This window comes from Dendrobates tinctorius, unplaced genomic scaffold (genome assembly GCF_039654945.1).
Source record: "Dendrobates tinctorius isolate UK_male_01 unplaced genomic scaffold, ASM3965494v1 ptg000032l, whole genome shotgun sequence".
Lineage (NCBI taxonomy): Eukaryota > Metazoa > Chordata > Amphibia > Anura > Dendrobatidae > Dendrobates > Dendrobates tinctorius.
In genome coordinates, this window is record NW_027361700.1 from 16,586,688 (window position 1) to 16,608,885 (window position 22,198).

General features: G+C 45.4%; 1 protein-coding gene across 15 annotated transcripts in view; it reads right to left on the bottom strand.

The window, feature by feature from the left end:
* SRCIN1 (SRC kinase signaling inhibitor 1) overlaps positions 1-22,198 on the bottom strand; it is a 673,416-nt gene that overhangs the window by 182,203 nt on the left and 469,015 nt on the right. For all 15 annotated transcript variants that reach the window (XM_073572493.1, XM_073572495.1, XM_073572494.1 and 12 more), the window contains one exon: positions 7,456-7,572. In XM_073572493.1, the coding sequence (XP_073428594.1) occupies positions 7,456-7,572 (117 nt within the window). The remainder of the gene's footprint in view (positions 1-7,455; positions 7,573-22,198) is intronic.

Genomic DNA, 22,198 nt, shown 5'->3' on the forward strand with positions numbered 1-22,198 from the left:
TCCAGCCAATTTTGCATTGAAAAAGTCAAACGGCGCTCCTTCCCTTCTGAGCTCTGCCATGCGCCGAAACAGTGGTTCCCCCCCACATATCAGGTATCAGCGTACTCAGGACAATCTGCACAATAACTTTTGCAGTCCAATTTCTCCTATTACCCTTGGTAAAATAAAAGAAATTGAACCTGAAGTATTTTTTTTGTGAAAAAAAGTTATGTTCATTTTTTTTTTTTAAATACTCAAAAAATTCCTGGCAAGCACCTGAAGGGTTAATAAACTTCTTGAATGTGGTTTTGAGCCCCTTAAGGGGTGCAGTTTTTAGAATGGTGTCACTTTTGGGTATTTTCTATCATATAGACCCCTCAAAGTGACTTCAAATGTGATATGGTCCGTAAAAACAAAATGGTTTTGCAAAAATGAGAAATCACTGGTCAACTTTTAACCCTTATAACTTCCTAACAAAAAAAAATTTTGGTTCCAAAATTGTGCTGATGTAAAGTAAACATGTGGGAAATGTTACCAATTAAGTTTTTTGTGTGCCGTATCTCTGTGATTTAAAGGCATAAAAATTCAAAGTTGGAAAATTGCGAAATTTTCAAAATTTTCGCCAAATTTCCATTTTTTTTCACAAATAAACGCAAGTTATATGAATGAAATTTTATCACTAGCATGAAGTACAAAATGTCACGAGAAAACACTGTCAGAATCACCGGGATCCATGGAAGCGTTTCAGAGTTATTACCTCATAAAGGGACAGTGGTCAGAATTGTAAAAAATTGGCCCGGTCATGAACGTGCAAACCACCCTTGGGGGTTAAGGGGTTAAAGAGGATATGCCAGCAGGATTTTGCTATGTAATCTGAGGACATAATGCAGCAGTTGAGACACAGACTAAAGGGATGTGTCACTTGGGCTGTGTTATGTTGTTTCCATACAATGAAGATTTTGTCACAAGGAGATTATCACGGCTTAGACTACAATGCATGTGATCCCTGGTCCGACCACGCACCCCTCCTATGAGGGGCAGCTTACTGTCAATATACAATACACATAGAGAGCCTGGTGTGAGCGGCGTCAGCTTTCTCAGCTCTGCTACATGCTAGCTAGTTTATAACTACATCTAATATCTCAATTCTGTCACAACTGCTGCACCCAGGAAACTGTGATACATTGCTGGAATCAGGGTCTCTTTGACTACATTATGCTGCTATCAGGTGAGGTAGCAAAAACCTGGTGACATATTCCCTTTAACACACAGCACAAATGACATGACAACAAAGGGAACATGGTGTCAAGCACAGGACTTAAGGTTTAGCTGTTGAATCCAGAACTACAACAGATGTCTGATGATCGGGGCACCTGGCATAATTGAATATGCCTTACTTTATATTGCACAACTAGCTGAAGAGCCCGGCGTTGCCCGATCATAGTAACCAACTGTGGTTAGTTATAACAAATTATAATTATTATATTGCACATAAAAACATTTCACATCATATATTCAACACTACAGATTTGCAACACAAATTAAACAATTACCTAAGTATTTATCTGATAGTATTTTATTTTCAACTCATTCAAGAGCCTTTTGATAAACAACATTTTTTTCCTTCCAGCGCAAAGATGATCAACAAAACGGTGCTCGCGCATGAGCAATAGCATCTATACGCAAGCAATGCTCTCAATCTGCACATGCGCAGCCCACTGTGTTCCGAGGACCAGTGTGGGAACGCGCAGAAGGAAAAAGAAATTGTCACTGTTGAACATAGCAACGCTCCCGCACTGGTACACGGAACACAACCGGTGACATTTTGTTAAAGCAACATTTTTTTAACACAATATTAACCCCTTAACCCCCAAGGGTGGTTTGCACATTCATGACCGGGCCAATTTTTACAATTCTGACCACTGTCCCTTTATGAGGTAATAACTCTGAAACGTTTCCATGGATCCTGGTGATTCTGACATTGTTTTCTTGTGACATATTGTACTTCATGCTAGTGGTAAAATTTCATTCATATAACTTGCGTTTATTTGTGAAAAAAAAATGGAAATTTGGCGAAAATTTTGAAAATTTCGCAATTTTCCAAATTTGAATTTTTATGCCCTTAAATCACAGAGATACGGCACACAAAATACTTGATAAGTAACATTTCCCACATGTTTACTTTACATCAGCACAATTTTGGAACAAAATTTTTTTTTGTTAGGAAGTTATAAGGGTTAAAAGTTGACCAGCGATTTCTCATTTTTGCAACACCATTTTATTTTTACGGACCACATCACATTTGAAGCCACTTTGAGGGGTCTATATGATAGAAAATACCCAAAAGTGACACCATTCTAAAAACTGCACCCCATAAGGTGCTCAAAACCACATTCAAGAAGTTTATTAACCCTTCAGGTGCTTCACAGGAATTTTTTGAATATTTAAAAAAAAATAAACATTTAACTTTTATTCACAAAAAAAATACTTCAGGTTCAATTTTTTTTATTTTACCAAGGGTAACAGGAGAAATTGGATGGCAAAAGTTATTGTGCAGTTTGTCCTGAGTACGCTGATACCTGATATGTGGGGGGGAACCACTGTTTCGGCGCATGGCTGAGCTCAGAAGGGAAGGAGCACCGTTTGACTTTTTCAATGCAAAATTGGCTGGAATTCAGATCAGACGCCATGTCACGTTTGGAGAGCCCCTGATGTACCTAAACAGTGGAAACCTCCCACAAGTGACCCCATTTTGGAAACTAGACTGCCCAAGGAACTTATCTAGATGTGTGGTGAGAACTTTGAACCCCAAGGGCTTCACAGAAGTTTATAACGTACAGCCGTACAATTAAAAAATCATATTTTTTCCACAAAAATGATCCTTTCACCCTCAATTCTTATTTTTCCAAGGGTAACAGGACCCTAAAAGTTATTGTGCAATTTGTCCTGAGTACGCTGATACCCCATATGTGGGTGTAAACGACTATTTGGGCGCATGGCAGAGCTCAGAAGGGAAGCAGCGCTATTTGACTTTTTTGGCTGGAATTGAGATCGGACACCATGTCGCGATTGGAAAACCCCTGATGTACCAAAACAGTGGAAACCCCCCACAAATGACACCATTTTAGAAACTAGACCCCCCAAGGAACTTATCTAGATGTGTGGTGAGACCTTTGAACCCCCAAGGGCTTCACAGAAGTTTATAACGTACAGCTGTACAATTAAAAAATCATATTTTTTCCACAAAAATGATCCTTTCACCCTCAATTCTTATTTTTCCAAGGGTAACAGGACCCTAAAAGTTATTGTGCAATTTGTCCTGAGTACGCCGATACCCCACATGTGGGGTAAACCACTATTTGGGCGCATGGCAGAGCTCGGAAGGGAAGCAGCGCCATTTGACGTTTTTGGCTGGAATTGAGATCGGACACCATGTCGCGTTTGGAAAGCCCCTGATGTACCAAAACAGTGAAACCCCCCCACAAATGACACCATTTTGGAAACTAGACCCCCCAAGGAACTTATCTAGATGTGTGGTGAGCACTTTGAACCCCCCAGTGCTTCACAGAAGTTTATAACGCCCAGGCGTGAAAATAAAAAAATCGTATTTTTTCCAAAAACATGATCTTTTAGTCATCAATTTTTTTATTTTCCCAAGGGTACCAGGAGAAATTGGACCCCAAAAGTTGTTGTCCAATTTGTCCTGAGTACGCTGATACCCCATATGTGGGAGAAAACTACTGTATGGGCACACGTCAGGGCTCGGAAGGGAAGTAGTGACGTTTTGGAATGCAGACTTTGATGGAATAGTCTGCGGGTGTCATGTTGCTTTTGGAGAGCCCCTGATGTACCTAAACAGTGGAAACCCTCCACAAGTGACCCCATTTTGGAAACTAGACCCCCACGGAACTTATCTAGATGTGTGGTGAGCACTTTGAACCCCCCAGTGCCTCACAGAAGTTTATAACGACCGGGCATGAAAATAAAAAAAATCATATTTTTTCAACAAACATGATCTTTTAGTCCCCAATTTTTTTATTTTCCCAAGGGTAACAGGAGAAATTGGACCCCAAAAGTTGTTTTGCAATTTGTCCTGAGTAGGCTGATACTCTATATGTGGGGGTAAAACACTGTTTAGGCGCATGGCAGAGCTTGGAAGGGAAGGAGCACCATTTGACTTTTTCAATGCATTGAATTGGCTGGAATTGAGATCAGACGCCATGTTGCATTTGGAGAACACCTGATGTGCCCAAACAGTGGAAACCCCCCAATTATAACTCCAACCCTAACCCCAACACACCCATAACCCTAATCTCAGCCCTAACCCTAGCCCTAACCCTAGCCCTGGACCTAACCCTAGCCCTAACCCTAATGGGAAAATGGAAATACATACATTTTCTTTTAATGTTATTATTTTTCCCTAACTAAGGGGGTGATAACGGGGGATTTGATTTACTATTTATAGCGGGTTTTTATGTTTGGCAGCTGTCACACGCTAAAAGACGCTTTTTATTGTAAAAATAGTTTTTGCATCACCACATATTGAGAGCTATAATTTTTCCATATTTTGACCCACTGAGTCATGTGAGGTCTTATTTTTTGCGGGACGAGTTGACGTTTTTATCAGTATCATTTTCGGGCATGTGACATCTTTTGATCGCTTTTTATTCCGATTTTTGGGACGTAGAATGATCAAAAACCAGCGTTTCATGAATTTCTTTTGGGGGGTGCGTTTACACCGTTCCGCCTGCGGTAAAATTGAATAAGCGTTTTTATTCTTCGGGTCAGTACGGTTACTGCGATACCTCATTTAGGTCGTTTTTTATGTTTTGTCGCTTTTATGCAATGAAAACAATTTAATATAAAAAAATAATTATTTTGCATCGCTTTATTCTGCGAGCTATAACTTTTTTATTTTTTGGCTGATGATGCTGTGTGGCGGCTCGTTTTTTGCGGGACAAGATGATGTTTTCAGCGGTACCATGGATATTTATATGCGTCTTTTTGATCGCGCGTTATTGCACTTTTTGTTCGTCGGTATGAAAATAAATAATTATTTTTTGCTTCGTTTTTTATTTTTATTTTTTAAGGGGTGTGCTAAAGGGGTTAACTAATGGGACAGTTTTATAGGGCGGGTCGGGCCGTTACAGACGCGGCGATACCAAATATGTGTACTTTTATTGTTTTGTTTTTTTTTATTTCCAAAAAATGAATTTATTAGGGAATATATATATATTTTTTTAATTTATTTAGCGATTTTTTTAAAAATTATTTTTACACTTTTTTTTTCTTTTAACTTTATTACATTGTCCCAGGGGGGACATCACTGTCATGTGACAGATCGCTGATCTGTCACATCACAGATCACTGTGACAGTTCAGCGATCTGTCACAGGCTGTGCAGAAGGCTTCCTCTTTGCCTGCGCTTTGCAGGCACTGAGGAAGCCAGCTTCCTCCAGGCCCCCGAAGGTCCCCGTCGCCATCTTGGATTCGGGGACCTGCAGGGATGGAGCCCCCCGCAGCAGCGCTGCACATTGCGCTGCTGTGGGGGGCTCAGGGAAGCACGGAGGGAGCCCCCTCCCTGCCGATGCTTCCCTTTAACCCCCAGTACACCGCGTCGTGTTTGATCGCGGTGTGCAAGGGGTTAACGTGTCGGTGGCGGTCCGTGACCGCCCCTGACACATTGTGCCGGGTGTCAGCTGTGATAATCAGCTGACACCCGGCCGCGATCAGCGGCGCTCACCACGTGGGCGCCGCTGATTGCTGTGACGTACTATCCCGTCCCTGGGAATTAAGTCCCAGGGCACATGGACGGGACAGTACGTCACATGACAGAAAGGGGTAAATGACTGCCGATACGACTTTTAACGGCGGCAGTTAAGGGGCCTTATTCCTCCTGCACCTCATGCTCCTGCTTTTTACACAGCCTCCTCCTGCACCTCACGCTTATACACAGCATTTTTCTGCAGCACAGCTTTTCTCCTTTATAGTCGGCTCCTCCAGCAGCACCTCACACTCCTCTTCCATATACAATTGGAAACATTTGATCCCAAGAGAATGGCAATAAAGCGTATCACATACACAGCCTACTTCTTCTGCAACACCACACAGCAACTTCCTGTTATGAGCACAGGGGTGTAATCCATGAGGCTCCTCCCTTTCCCATGATGTCATGCCTCATAGGAGCAACTCCATTCTAGACACGATGGAGTTAGATGTGACCTGTACCTGCCGCGCACTGATACTGTGAAGGCAGAATCTTTGATTGTAGCTCGCAGCGGCTGGGACATTGCAGCCGGTGAGTTTTGCAGGGTGGCTTTCGAGGTGAATGCGTCTCCGCTCATGTGCGCTAACAACGTGGGCCGTGTGGATGGGGCTTTGCGTGTGGAGTGAGTGTGGCTATGCGGAGTGGACGGGGCTATGTGAAGTGAGCGTGGCTTGATACAGACATACATACATTCAGCATTATATATATAGATTATGGATCTTTGAGGGGGCTGAAAAACCATATAAAATACCTTTGGCTTCCACCCAACTCCTACAAGGTCATATTAATTCTCTGCAGGACAAACCCACACTGGGCTGCTATCACAAAGTAAAGCTGACCCGAAATATATCGGAAACATCGGCTGGAGGTCTAGATGACTTCCTAAATCAGCAATGCCTTCAACGAAAAATGAAAATATTCCTTTGGATGCTACCGAACATTTTTTGTAACTAAACATGTAAAAATGGTCTTTGATGTTGTCTGCGACCATCCAGAATCATGGAAAGAAAAATGATTATGTCTATAACCGCTGGTTGAGGTTAGTAGACAATCACGGACATTTACAGCTCACTAAGTGGTCGTGATCTGGTGCCGAGCTTGATACTTCAAATGTTCAGCTGGATATTGGGAGGAGGAGGTTAATTGAGCATAAAGAGATGAACAGAATATTGGCCAAGACCAAACCCCAAAGCCTTCATGTTGTGTCCACTGACCAATGCACAGCAGTGCATTTTCTTACAAACTATGATTGTGCTGTTATTACTTCGCAGCACTACGTAATTGCCGATTATGTGCTTTAGTTCATTTGTGCTTCTAGGTGTAGTTGGTATTCTCTGAAATAATTACACAAGAAGCGGTTTACAGAATATATTATCTGCCTGCTCATCCAGCCCCATCTGCACCTGCAAGCAGCAGGAATACACCCAGGATACAGAACACCAGGTTAGCTAAATTGGCGTGAAATTAAATGGTGCTTAGGATGTGCGGATGATACATGACGCTTCGTAGTACTGAACCCAAGTGATGCTCCAGGGTGTACCCGTCAAAACAGGCAAACCCTTAACATCAAATGATTACCCATAAAGGTGTGTGTGCTTTACAGTGGACTAAAACATACCATAAATCCTCCAATATCACCCTTTTTGCTCCCCAGGAAGTACAAATAAATGGACTGAACTTCCAAGAAAAAGGAAGACATAGGGAGCTTACCGATGATGGGTTATCTAGGCACACAGGCACGGCGTTCTCCTGTGTCTCTCTATACATCAGAGCATCGGGGCTGCATGAAGTCCCTGCAAGCAGGATAGATGAGGAACCTTGAAGCAACTAGAGAGAAAAGGGAAACGGGACAAATGTCATAAAGTACAGTGTATTCATCTAGTTTTCTGTTATTCTTTATGTCAATGCAGTTTGCAGATCTTCTCTAAATTGTAGAATTTAAGATCTTAACCTTCCAGCCAAACTAAGTCACAATCCCAATATTGCAAATCCACCTCCTCACACATTTCAGGTCAAATTTATCAGATGTCTATATTATCATTGCCCTACAAGCCAATGTACAGAATGTAACACTATACAAAACACAGTCATAGTGCAATTCGTGCTATCTAAAGTATTGTTCCCAAAATATTACGTTATTCATAGGAGATGAGATGACTTACTGATCACTTGGGGTCTGACCACCGTCCTCGGCTATTTCCGGCAGTCCCATAGTCAATGAATGGAGCAGAGATTGAGCGTGCAACCCTCCACGCCAACCAAGACGGGGGTCTGCAAAGCTCTGCTGCCCAATTCCAGAGGCTCAGTCTAGGGATATTGAGATAGCTATGGATGCAAGCAGTCCGACCACCAGAAATTAGTCCAGTCACCTATCCTGCTGATAAGGGATAACTTAGATAACTTAATATCTTGGGAATAGCCCACGAAAAAATTTAGAAAGTCACTCTACAAAATCTACTCATAGAGTATAAAAACTATAGAAAACAAATAAGATGCTAAAATAAACCTTAGTCCTACAGAAAAAGATTTTTGTCATCCATGGCGCAACATTTCACATTCAGTTTATTGTCACATTTCAGGAACGTAACCTTAGCAAGAGACATTTTCAGCGAGTCATTACAATTTGATGAGACAGTATAGCATCTGCTCTATACAGTTATACAGATGTATGTATTAAATCAACATTTCAATCATAATAAAGGCAATTTGGGGAATTAAGATTTAAAAAATTATGAAAATAAAGAAAGCTTGCTTCAAGCTGAATGAAAACTGTGTAAAAGCTAAAGAGCTTGTACGCTCAGGTATACGGGTTTAGGCATAAATAAAATTAAAGATAGATGAGAGAATAGAACAGAACAGCTCCTAGTGTAAAATGTAATGTTCCTATAGGACCCTATTACCCAAAAATGGCAACTGCATAAAAGTTTAATGTACGGCAAATGATTTTTACAATGGGTCACTATAGTGGACTGATGCCTCAGCATCCATCTAGACTGTCGGGCATAGCGTATATTCCCAACAGCAGACTTAGATACTGTCTGCACTTAGCATCATACAGCATATTAAATGGTCACTATTTCAAGAAATTTGTCATAAATCTTCAGTAAAAGTGAATAGAAACATGTTACATTTTGAAGAAATATGCTTTTTCTCCGTTTATGAGCCACCACTTTTAACACATAACCTCCGACTCACAGGCCTGAGGTCATTGTTCACTTTTAAAAACAGGTTAAAAAAAAAAAACTACAACTGCCTACTGAAGTCTATGGAGACATAAGGAAGGAAAAGGTAGGAGTAAGAGAGACACAGTGATGTCCTGCTGTTTTCTAGTAAGTGTTTTATCTCACCCTAGTGCGGGATTTACAGCTACACTGCTCATTACTGTTGAAAAATGCACTTCATGATGCTGCTTCTGAAAAAAATGCTACATAGAGGTGGTAGAGAAGGCATGTATCATCTCCATCTAATAGCTCAGAAACAAATGAAAATTAAAATAGAGCCGGTATAAGGTGAAAGTGGTGTAGGATCAAAGATATAACACAGCCAGATATAGTGTTATTTCTCATCATGTACACACATAACCAGTAAATATAAAAAGCCACCTTAAATAAATCAAGAGTAGCTGCCTAACAAGGCACTGCGGCGTGTATAACACCTCACTATGGCGTCACAGAAGGCGTCTCACACATATGCTCAATCAATGCTGATTAATTGCGGATAGTAGAAAGTGAGGGAATGATTGCTCCTAGACATGAACTGACTACACAGTGACTACATCGTCCTCTGCACTGTAAGGTCAGCCACGTAGATCAGCAAAATGTATCCTCTGTGGTATTAGGTCGTCTGGACCTAAAGGCGCTGTTTGCATCCACTCTCCGCTGCTGCTATCTCATGGAGATCCAGAATGCTGTAATATGACCACCCCTATAGCAATCAGCATGCGTTGCTTTTAGCTGACTGCATGTTATGTATCAGTGTTTGGACTCACTCTTGGAAGATTTTTGTACCCTTTAGACACCCATGAACCAGGTGTAAGCAAATCCACGCTTTAATAACTCCACTATTGGGAATCATAGGGATAGTTAGGGCTACTGTAAAATTTAGAAAGGAAATAACCCCATATAGGATAACAAGCTGAATTTCAGTGAACCACAAGTACGTAAGGGAATCTCCCATTACGTCTTTCCTACCTCATCTGAGAGCGTCATGACACAGGAAGAGAGACCCTGATTATAGTGATGTATCACTTAGTCTACCGGATGCAACAGTTGTGATACAATCAGAGATTTTATATGTAGCATGTAGCAGAACTCAAAAGCTGCCCCACCCACATCACAGCTTTCTGTGTACATTGTCTATTGATCGTAAGATACTATCATAGCGTGGGCATAGTCAGACCAGGGCTCACAGGAGCTGTAATCCAGGCAGTGATAAACTCCTGGTGATACAGCATTCACTGTGTGGAAACAACAGCACACAGCCTAATAAGTAACACATCGCTTAAATCTGTGTCTCAGCCCCTACCTCATGCTGCCCTCAGATTACATAGCAAAAACATACTCGAATGGAGGTAAGAAAATTTCTAAAACAATCCACAGGGAGGAGATTAGAACAAAACAAAATCCTCTAAACTGCATGCTCGCAAACACCAGAAGCCTGACAAACAAGATGGAAGAACTAGATGCAGAAATATCTACAGGTAACTATGACATAGTGGGAATCACCGAGACATGGTTAGATAAAAGCTATGACTGGGCAGTTAACTTAATCAGTTACAGTCTGTTTAGAAAGGATTGTAAAAATCAGAGAGGAGGAGGGGTTTGTCTTTATGTGAAGTCTTGTCTAAAGTCCACTTTAAGGGAAGATATTAGCGATGGGAATGAGGATGTCGAGTCCATATGTGTCAAAATATATGGAGGGAAAAATAACAAAATTCTCATTGGGGGCTGTTACAAACCCCCAATTATAACAGAAATCATGGAAAGTCTACTACTAAGGCAGATAGAAGAAGCTGCAACCCATAATGAGGTCCTTGTTATGGGGGACTTTAACTACCCAGATATTAACTGGGAAACAGAGACCTGCGAAACCCAAAAAGGCAACAGGTTTCTGCTAATAACCAAGAAAAATTATCTTTCACAATTTCACATGACACTGGTATTGTCGAACGTCCGGTGGGGCAACTAAGTTAACATTACACCCCTCTAACCCCTCTCCTAAAACCCAATACCCCCTTTAACCCAATAAAGACACACCAAAATTGGATAATAATTGGCCACAGCAGCCTTTATTAATAACATACATATATTTAACAATAAATTAATAAACACGGGAAGGGTCCTTGAAGCTCAGAAATCTGGTGATTAACTAACTGAAAGTGAACAAATAACAAACCATAAATTACTCCCAGCCGCAACCCTACTGGCTCGAGAGCACCAAACACCCCGAAGGGTACCAATATCCACTTAAACTCCAGGGATACAGTCCAATGTCTCAAAAATCACCAGACCAGAAAACCATCAAATAACACCAACTGAGGAATCCATATAACCACGGATCCTCAGACCAATTTACCACCAACTTCAGGGCCCCCCCCACCGCCACAACGAGGATATATGAACCCTCAAATACCCGAGACCCCCCAAATCGAACTTCTAAGGCCCTCTCAATACCACCCTGTAAACCAAGTGTCCAAAAATCAATCCCCACAGCATTCAAATGCACCCTGTCTCCCAACAGGAATTCCCTGTCCCCTGCTTCCAATTTGAAATGACGTACGGGCACACCTCCATTTCTAATCACAAAACTGGATTTCGCCCCAATTGACTTTAATCCTTGCCCTATTAATCTTCTCCACCGATCTAGCATGATGCCAGCATTTGTGAGGAACAATATCTGACCACACTACTGTCCCTCAAAAAGTTATCCATAACCTCAGTAGGTCGTGTTTAATGTCCCTCACCAATTCACGCGAGGGGTGAACCCCAAGTCATTCCCCCCTACGTGCAGCACCAGAATATCAGGGAGCCTGTCCAACCTAACACTACTGTGTTCCATTCCATGCCTCTGAAACCCAACCACCTGATAACCCCCACGTTCCCGGGAAAACCAAGTTTCCTTCCCTCGCGCCGCACGTCAGCACGCCTTGCCCCCCAATAGGCGTAGGAATGGCCCAGGATCCAGATCAACAGAAAATTTGCACCTACAACAAAATACAAAACATATTACCAACAATGTCAAAACAGAGCAACTGTCATAAGTTCCCCCCTGACGGAAAACCCCCCACTCCCTGAGGTCTAATGTAACTCTTGTAACGCCTGGAATCCCATCTCCCAATCCTTTGTACCACTTTGGAGGATAAACCACTAACCGCTGACTCTGTAGCTGCCCCAATCCTAAAAGAATGAGATGCAAACTGAGAAGCATCCAGTCCTAACAAATCCAAACCCTCCCAAAAAACCACAACAAACTGAAATTTTGACAGAAAAGAACCATCCTTGTGGCACAGTAATGGCCCTTCTTTACTAGGCCAAAAACTATCAAAAACCCGCAAACAGCGCACCGGGCACAACAACGAGCCAGGTACTACCCCCGACAACGCGCCTACCCCTACCCTCCTGGTCTGTTTTGACCGCCGAATCCAAAACTCTAAATGACTGTCGTCATATGCCACATCCATAGCCAACAATCCTCCCGGCCTATTCTTACTGGGTGACACCAATTCCCCAATTCATAATGCCCCAAAAAAGGCGCAAGAAAAAGCCAGGCGAAACAGAGCTGCTTCAAAGTCAGAAACACAAACCGCTCCCATACAACCTCCTAACTGTTCCAGCACCGTAAAAAAGACCGGGCGCCTACAATCCCCTTGACTACCCCTTCTCCTAAACCCTTTAAGTGCTTGTTTCACCAAGAACACCTTTGTCAAATCACTCTGACCCCGAAACTTGAAGCCAAAAGCTATGGCTGCGCAAATCCTCCCAACCTTAGCCACTGATCAACCTTCCTTGACCCCATGAGTTAACCACAGTACTAAAGCTACCACCCGCTCATCCAAAGTAGAGCCAGCCCCACACAGCACCAGCCACCCTTCCCATGCACCCCATGCACCCCATAGTGATTGGTAAGCAGCCCATGTGCTGGTGTCATGGTCCAGTCCGGAGTTTATTTTCTGCTGTCTTCACTCTGGACTGGTCATGCGGGGGTTAAGCTCCTCCTGGAGCTAGTTGGGCTATTTCAGTCTCTCACAGCCTGCTGACCAGTGTTAGTGATAGCTCAAGCTTCCAGTTTAGAGCCTCTGGCCCTTGTACCTTGGTGATCCTCCTGCCTCTGACTAGTATCCACGTGTATGACCCGGACTGATCTCTGACCCCTTCTCTTGGTATTCGTCTCTGCGCCTACGTTTCCTCTCTGGCATTTGACTTCCTGGCTTGTACCCGGACCACGTATTTCGCCTCACGTTTCTGGACCCTGTCCTCATGTTTTGGCTTTCTGACCCTTGGCTTGGTATTTTGACTATGTGTATTGCTGCTCCTTCTGGTACGTCTGCTCCTGCTAGTTTCTGACTCGGTTCGTCTGACCATTCTCTCTCTCTCGTTACCTGTCACACCTGTGCTATTGCTCAGCGTTTGCTACTCTTAGTGTGCAACCTTTCTTCTCTCACCAGCTCCCCCTGGTGGAGGTTTCATTACAGCTGGGAGCCAAAGACTACTGAATCAAGGAACCTGCAGCCCTGAGACCACCTTCCAGAGTTCTGCTGGGCATTCCAAACCTTGTTCCTCCGCATCCGGGGCCAGTGACCGAAAACGCTCCCACTGAAAACGAGACAAGGAGTCAGCGATAGAATTCGTCACAACCGGCACGTGTGATGCAGTAACATAAGAATTACTGCATCATAAGAATTTATGGACAGACAAGACAATGCCAACTGCCAAAGTACCCGAATTACCGGAGGTGAAGACACTGTTGATCGCACAAACCACGCCCATATTGTCACAATTAAAACGGACTCTCCTGTTTTGAAAATCAGCCTTCCATAAATGTACCACCGCCAGAATGGGAAAAAATCACGAGTAACGTGACATTCTTAACCAAACCCAAAACAAACCACTCCTCGAGCCACCTGGAAGCACACCACTGACCCCTAAAATAAGCACTAAAACCAACACCACCTGAAGCATCTGTAAACAATTCCAAATCCACATTGACAACCACTTCTTCCATCAACAAAGAACGGCCATTATAATGGGCCAAAAACTCGTCCCAAACCTCCAAATCCGCCTTATGCTCACTAGACAAACGAATAAAATGATGTGGGGCCTTGAATCCAGCTGTGGCACTAGCCATCCTCCGCGAAAAAACTCTCCCCATCGGAGTAATGTGACAAGCAAAATTCAATTTTCCAAGAAGCGATTGAACTTCACGAAGCGACAGCTTGTTCAATCGCCTTGCTCGCGCCACCTCCTCTCATAAAGCCACCACCTTTCCTTCAGGCAGCCTGAACTCCCAACTGACGGAGTCAATTTCAATGCCTAAGAAAGAAAGGCTTGTGCTTGGAACCTCAGTTTTACCCAGAGGCAGCGGCACACCAAAACGCTCCACTATACACTTGATCGTTCTCAAAATCACTTCACAGCACCTAGCCTGCCTAGGTCCGATACACAAAAAATCATCCAAGTAGTGTATTCAAACCCCGACTCTTCCCGAACGACCAATTCAATGAACGAACTAAAAACCTCAAAAAATGCACAAGATGAGAAACCCATGGGCAGGCATCGGTCTACAAAACCCCTTTCCTCCCCAATAACAGGCTAACAACCTCACATTCTCAGGGTGAACCGGTAACAAACGAAAAGCCAACTCAATATCGGTTTTAGCCAGCAGCACGCCCTTGCCACAACGACGCACCCAGCGCTTCGCCTCGTCAAATGACGTGTTAACAACAGAACAAATCTCCGGGTCTATCCAATCGTTAACCGACTTCCCACGGGGGTACGACAAATGATGAATGTGCTGGAACTTGTTCGGTTCCTTTTTTGGAACCACACCCAAAGAGGACACCACCAAATCCTCAAACGGAGAAACCGCAAAAGGTCCAGACGTCCTACCCAACTCAACTTCCTTTCTCAACTTCTTCGTAACAACATCAGCATGGTGCTCTGCGGACCTAAGATTCTTAAGGACCCGAGGGATCTCAAAAGAAGGAGCAGGGATTCTAAAACCATCCTGAAAGCCAAACAATAAAAGATCAGCCTTGCTCCTATCTGGAAACCTACTTAGATAGGGGACAATCGTGTCCAGCTTCACTGGCGTCACCCCTTTTGAGATTGCTACTCTCTGGCTTTCCCTTGTTTTTTCTGAAACATCTGGCCGCTCCGTGGGAGGAACCACTACAGTGTGAGCACACATGTTTGAACTTGCACGTAGTCCCAAATTTACATTGGCCTTCATTAAACTGCCAGCATAATCAGTGCTTTTGACCTCCCGACTGGCATGACTTACCCCCAGCTCCCTGTAAACCTCCCTGAGACGGGGACTGTCCGGCAACCCCAGCCCCACCTTGAAAGCAATAACCCAAACGCATTGACGCCATGATCTGCAGCCACAGACCTATGTTCTTCTGATCCCATCGAATCGTCGGAAGAATTGCCTTCCTCTGCCTGAACTGCTCATCGTAACGTAGCCACGCTTGACCCCCATAGACCCTATGTGCCACCCTATGGAGTCCCTATAGCAGAACAAAGCAGAGCAAATCTCAAGCGCCTTCTCCCCTATTGCACTCGCCAAAATCGCAAACGCCTGCAGCCAGTTAACAAACGTCTGCGGGATTAGACGCCACATCCGCTTTTCTTCCTCCTCCTTCTTACTCTCATCCTTTCTGCCCTTATCTAAATTAAACTTCTCCAAAGGAAGCAGTAAAAGTATCTTCTCATGCACCTCCTTTTTCAAATGGGCCCCAAGCAGTCCCTCAAAACAATCATACACTTCACTGTGTGCCCTATCATCTAGATGAATCCTACATTCCTTTTCCTTCTTCGTCTGAACAGAAACCGATACAGGCTCCAAAACTCTGCTTGGTGCCACAGATCCCGACCCCACAACGCCAAGACCCTACCCCTGAGCACCCACCCAGGCGGCTAAATGTGATGGAGTCCACCTAACCCCATCCAAACATGTGAGCAATTCCCATACATTGCACAAAATTTCTCTAACCCCTGCGCCCCCAAACTCAGCCTGAGCCCCCACCCCTTGGCCCTGAACTTCTGACCCTACTGGTTGACTAACCCCCTATGTTGACAGTAAAAACGCCGATGACAGACAAGACATGGATCCATACTCACCAGGCTGCAAGGGAGGTGTGATCCCCCCCAGCCATAGAACTCATGCTCATCCAGCCGTCTCTAGTCTCCAAACCGCTCTCAGGACCCTCCATGAACTGAGTTGCGCCTTCAGCCGAGGAACCCGATGCCGCAGCCCCAACAGGCCTCATAATCTGCGATGCGCCAGGTCCATATACGGTCTCTGAGCCTGCAGGCGAACCTTGAGAAGGAAGCCCCTCAGGTGTAAGCCTACCTCCCACTTGATCTCCTGGCAATCCATGCCGGACGTCCTCTCCAGCCCCGCTGAAGGACGGGGACTGCATCCCCCTTATTCCCGACAGGACCGGCAGCCCCGCATCCACTGGGGAGTCGGCTGCCACTGAAAAGTGGCGGTGTGTCCCCTGGCGTCTCTGTCCAGAAGAGGCGGACCACCTGACCGGGTCGTCGCCACGGCGACCCGCTGTGACGTAACAGGAATGAGCCGAGGTCCCGGCACGCGGAAGCCCGCCCCTGCAGCAACGTGGGAGAAGGCCTATCCGCCGCCACAGGCCCCAGCCCGGCAGATGGATTCCTCCCAGCCCAAGGCCTGCTTGGACGCTTTCGCGCAGGCACCCGGACCGGAGGGTTCCTGGAGGGGCTCCTGCGCCAGGACCAAGGGGGAGCATTGGCCGACAGGAGCTCTGGAGGCCGCACATGCCGGGAGTGCCGTGAACCAGGTGACTCTCCCAGCAACTCCTGGACACCCCCGACGATCTACGACACCCGTCCCTCCAACCAACCCGGCGGCTGACTCTGTCACCTGCAGCTACTCCAGCACTTGCATGATGGAGTTCACGGTAAGCGCAGAGGGGATTTGTAGGGACTGCTCACACTGCCTCCGGAGCAGGAACTGGCCCAGACAACTCCCATCCCTACCCTATAAACCCCCTTTTGCACATTGTCCACCTACTAATGAATATCCCCACCCCCCTCCAACCCCCTGTCATGCCGGCCTTTGCCTACCCCACGGGGGGGAGGGGACGGCTTGCTCCGGCCTGTGCTATTGGTGCAAAATCCAACCAGATGAGCAGCACTTTTAGACCTAATATCTAATAGACCTGACAGAATAACAAATCTGCAGATCGTCTGGCATCTAGGAAATAGCGACCACAATATTATACAGTTTCACTTGTCCTTCGCTAGGGGGATTTGTCAGGGAGTCACAAAAACACTAAACTTTAGGAAGGCAAAGTTTGCCCAGGTTAGAGATGCCCTTAATCTGGTTGACTGGGACAATGTCCTCAGAAATAAGAATACAGATAACAAATGGGAAATGTTTAAGAACATCCTAAGTAAGCACTGTAAGCGATTTATACCTTGTATGAATAAAAGAACAAGAAATAGGAAAAACCCAATGTGGCTAAACAAAGAAGAGGGGCAATAAACAGTAAAAAGAAAGCATTTAAACTACTAAAGCAGGATGGCACCGCTGAAGCTCTAAAAAAAAAAAAAAAAAACTATAGGGAGGAAAATGCTTTATCTAAAAAACTAATTAAAGCTGCCAAAAAGGAATCAGAGAGGCACATTGCTAAGGAGAGTAAAACTAATCCTAAACTGTTCTTCAACTTTATCAATAGTAAAAGAATCATAAGTGAATGTGTTGGCTCCTTAGAAAATTGTGAGGAAAGAATGGTTGTAGATGACGAGAAAAAAAGCTAATATATTAAATACCTTTTTTTTCAAGGTATTCACAGTGGAAAATGAAATGCTAGTTGAAATGCCAAGATAAAACCCTATATTAAGGGTCACAAATCTAACCAAAGACGAGGTGCGAAATAAAATCAAAATAGATAAATCTATGGGTCCAAATGGCATACATCCACGAGTACTAAGAGAACTAAGTAATGTAATTGTCATGATTTGTAGTCTTGCCCTGTCCTGTATTTTGTATAATAGGTCATTTAACTTTCCTCTGATTCATTTGCTGTAAATTAACCATGTCTCCTTCCCCCAATACTTTGCAATGTCTTGTGATGTACCTGGACCATAATCTAATTTAGGCTTGTGTCAACAGCTAGTGGAACTTTGGCTATTGTTTTCCTAAGCAGAAGATAACCTACAATATACATCCTGTAGACTAAGTGGAGCCCTTACATTTCTAGAAACTTCTGATGGACCAAACCATTGAATAGTAGGTGTGACCCCCTACCCCCCTTCAGATGGACTGATCCCAGGAGCCCTGACAATACATTCTTGCTTTAAGATCAGATGTGAGTTGGATGCTAAAAGAGAAGGACGAGGCTGTCTGAGGAAGCTTCGGCCTCTGTGTGATCGTGGTGGATTTCTGGGACTCTTAAAGGACTATGGTTTTGTGATCTGGCACAAGGATTGTCGGGAGGTGCCCCCGAATCAGTTTCCTGTGGACTTATTTTGGGACTCTGCAAATTACCTTCGTGTTGTTCCTGTCTTTTGGTCAATAAATCTGTTGGATTATTCCCAGGCCTGTTGTCCCTCCTTGCTCTGGAGAATACTCCCGTCACAAACTGGTGGCAGCGGTGGGATCAGAGCAGAAGGAATGGAGGACAACGGCCCATCAACATCTGGAACCAGCACCGCAGAGTACAAGAACTGGACTGCGGTGAACCTACAAACAAAGGCCCGTGAACTGGGAGTCAGCTACAAGGGACTCTCCAAGGAGCAGCTGATTGAGGCTTTGGAAGCAGTTCACCTGCAAGATGATGCTGAGGAAGGATCCTCACAGCAAAGAGAGGAAAGGCGGCAGTCGGAGGTAAATACCCAAAAAAGTCAGTGGGTTGTGTGGTACGAGGAGGAGATGGCCTTGCTGGGAGAAGAGGCTACCATAGAAGATAAGAGGGAGGTCATGCGCACAGCCAAGGAGAGGCAGCGCAGGATGGAGGAGAGGGCAATGCTGGAGAGGGAGATCACTTTGGAGGCAGCGAGAAGCTCCAGACAGACTGTACCCACAGCATCCCCCATGAGGGAACTCCCCAGAGTGTCCCGCAAAGACTTCAAGCCGTTTAATGAGGCTTCCGGTGACATTGAGGGCTTCTTCCTGGACTTTGAGCATCAGTGTCGATTAATGGAAGTCCCGGAAAGGGAGCGCGTCCGACATCTTGTGGGGCTCTTAGAGGGTGGAGCTGCCGCAGCCTATAGAGCTATGGACCCTCGGTTGAACTGTGAGTATGCGGAGATTAAACAGACTATTCTAGAACATTATGCTGTGACCCCAGACACTTACAGGACTCAGTTCCGTACTTTAGCCTGTGATGAGGAAGTGTCCTTCAAGATGTATGCTCACAAACTCAAACATATATGTCATCGCTGGCTGGAGGCAGAGGAGGCCATAACCTGGGAAACGTTCCTGCAGGTCATCCTAAAAGAGCAGTTTTATTTTAAGTGCCCCGCTGAGATCCGGGAATGGGTGCGTGAAAGGAGACCAGCAACAGTGGAGGAAGCTGCAGCTCTAGCTGATGAGGCTCTCACCATCAAGCCTCAGTGGAAAAAATTACTACTCAGGGAGAAAAACACTACCAGCCCCCCAACGCTGGCGGCCCCTGGTCCTTCTGCCTCCAATATTCACCATCCCACTAGACCATCAACTCATGGTGACCTTCGTGTGACTGTGCCTCGCATTACTCCTGCTCCACCTTTGGGACTACGACGTGGAGGAAGAATCCCAGAGCGCAGATGCTATGGATGTGGGCAGCCCGGGCATATGCAATTCCAATGTCCAGGTGTACGGAGGCAGAACACCTACAGACCGCCTTTGCCTGTTCATTATCTACAGACCCCCTCACCTGGAGAAGAGATGGATTCAGTGCCTGATGACTTGCCAAGTGACTCTGATATCCTGGCTTCCCTACCAGGAGTCTATGGGGTGCGAGCCCCAGCCACCTGTTCTTCTGATCTTCAGCACAAACATCTACAGGAGGTCGTGCTGGATGGTCAAAAAGTTGTTGGCTTCCGTGACACTGGGGCTTTTCTCACCATAGCCGATCCCCGAGTAATTCAACCAGAAGCAATTCAAAAGGGACCAGGAATTGCCATTGAATTGGCTGGAGGTACCCAGAGATATATTCCAAGAGCGAGTGTGACCCTGGATTATGGCTTTGGGGCCAAACAATGCATGGTCGGTGTGATGAGCGGCCTCCCTGCAGACGTTCTTCTAGGAAATGATGTGGGGAATCTTCATTGCCACTTTGTCGGTGCGGTAACCCGAAGTCAAGCCAAGAGAGCAGCAAATGTGGACGTGTACAACCCATCCATGGAAATGAGGCCACCAGAACCGCCGTCACAGCCGGTGAGTGATTCTTCTTGTGGGGATAATATGAATGTTACCTGGGATAAAGTTCAGTTTAGACAAGAAGTGGAGACTGACCCCACCCTAGCTAGTTTTAGAGCTCGAGCTGAAATAGGGCAGCTAGGGGAGAATGGAGAAAGAATTATCAGAGAAAATGGACTTCTGTATCGGGTTACCAATGCCGACTCCCTAGATAAGCCCTGGACTCATAGCAAACAGCTGATTGTTCCTCAGAAATACATAATTCCCCTATTACACCTTGCTCATGATATTCCTACTGCTGGCCATCAAGGCAAAACCTGCACCGAGAGGCGATTGACTCAATCTTTCTATTGGCCTGGGATTTCCCAAGCAGTGGCGCATTTCTGCCGAACTTGCGACATATGTCAGCGTAGAGGGCGACCCGGAGATCACCCAAAGGCACCCCTGCAACCGCTCCCTATAATAGAAGAACCCTTTCAAAGAGTAGCTGTTGATATCATTGGACCTCTGGCTAAACCAAGTAAATCTGGAAAGCAGTACATTCTCACTGTTGTGGACTATGCCACCCGATATCCAGAAGCGGTGGCCTTGTCAAGTATTTCTGCAGCCAAGGTGGCCGAGGCCCTGGTTACCATTTTCACCAGAGTAGGATTTCCCAGTGAGATCTTGTCGGACCAAGGCTCCCAGTTCATGTCAGAGCTGGTCCAGTGTCTGTGGCGCACCTGTGGAGTACGAGCGATCCGCACGACCCCGTATCATCCCCAAACAAATGGACTTTGTGAACGATTTAATGGCACTCTGAAGAATATGCTGAGGGCCTTCACTGACAGAGATTCAAACTGGGAGAAGTACCTACCCCATCTCTTGTTTGCCTATCGGGAAGTTCCCCAGGAGTCCACTGGGTTCTCCCCCTTTGAACTACTCTATGGAAGAAAGGTCCGAGGACCCTTAACCCTGCTCAAGGAATACTGGGAGGGGCAAGTTGAAGATACAGGGGCCCCTGTTGTCCCTTATGTCCTAAAGCTGCGAGAAACCCTGGCACAACTTGCTAGTTTTGCCCAGAGTCATGTGCGGATGGCTCAAACCAGACAGAAGACATGGTATGACCGTAAAGCACGCTACCGGGAGTTTGTAGAAGGACAACAGGTCTTAATGATTGTTCCCCATCGGCAGAATAAACTGCAGACAACATGGGAGGGTCCCTTCCGGGTTCTCAGAAAACTGAATGACACCAATTACCTTCTTGCTTTAGATGATCAGGGGCTAAGACAAAAGACTGTCCATGTGAATATGATTAAGGAGTACCATGACCGGACCCTTCCAATGATAGCAAGCTGTTGGCTAGCTTCAGAGGACGGTCAAGAGGATGAGGACTCCCTACCTGATCTCGTGGAAGCAGCGAGAGCCCCATCCACTGTGGAACAGGTTCCTCTGGGAGATCACCTGGATTCCTTACAGAAAAACCAGATGCTGGGAGTGCTTCAACAGAGACGTGCTGCTTTCTCATCCCAACCAGGTCGAACCACCGTCACCCAACATCATGTGGACACTCAGGGCATCCGTCCCATACAACAGGCTCCTTACCGGGTACCTGAATCAGTTCGAAACACCATGCAGCACGAACTGGAGGAGATGCTACAGCTTGGGGTAATCCAGGCCTCCCATAGCCCTTGGGCCTCTCCTGTGGTGTTAGTACCCAAGAAGGATGGGAGTACTCGATTTTGTGTGGACTATCGACGACTAAATGACCATACCGTCAGTGATCCTTACCCAATGCCTCGTATTGACGAACTTCTAGACCGACTGGCTGGATCCCGATATGTCACTATCTTTGATCTCAGTAAGGGATACTGGC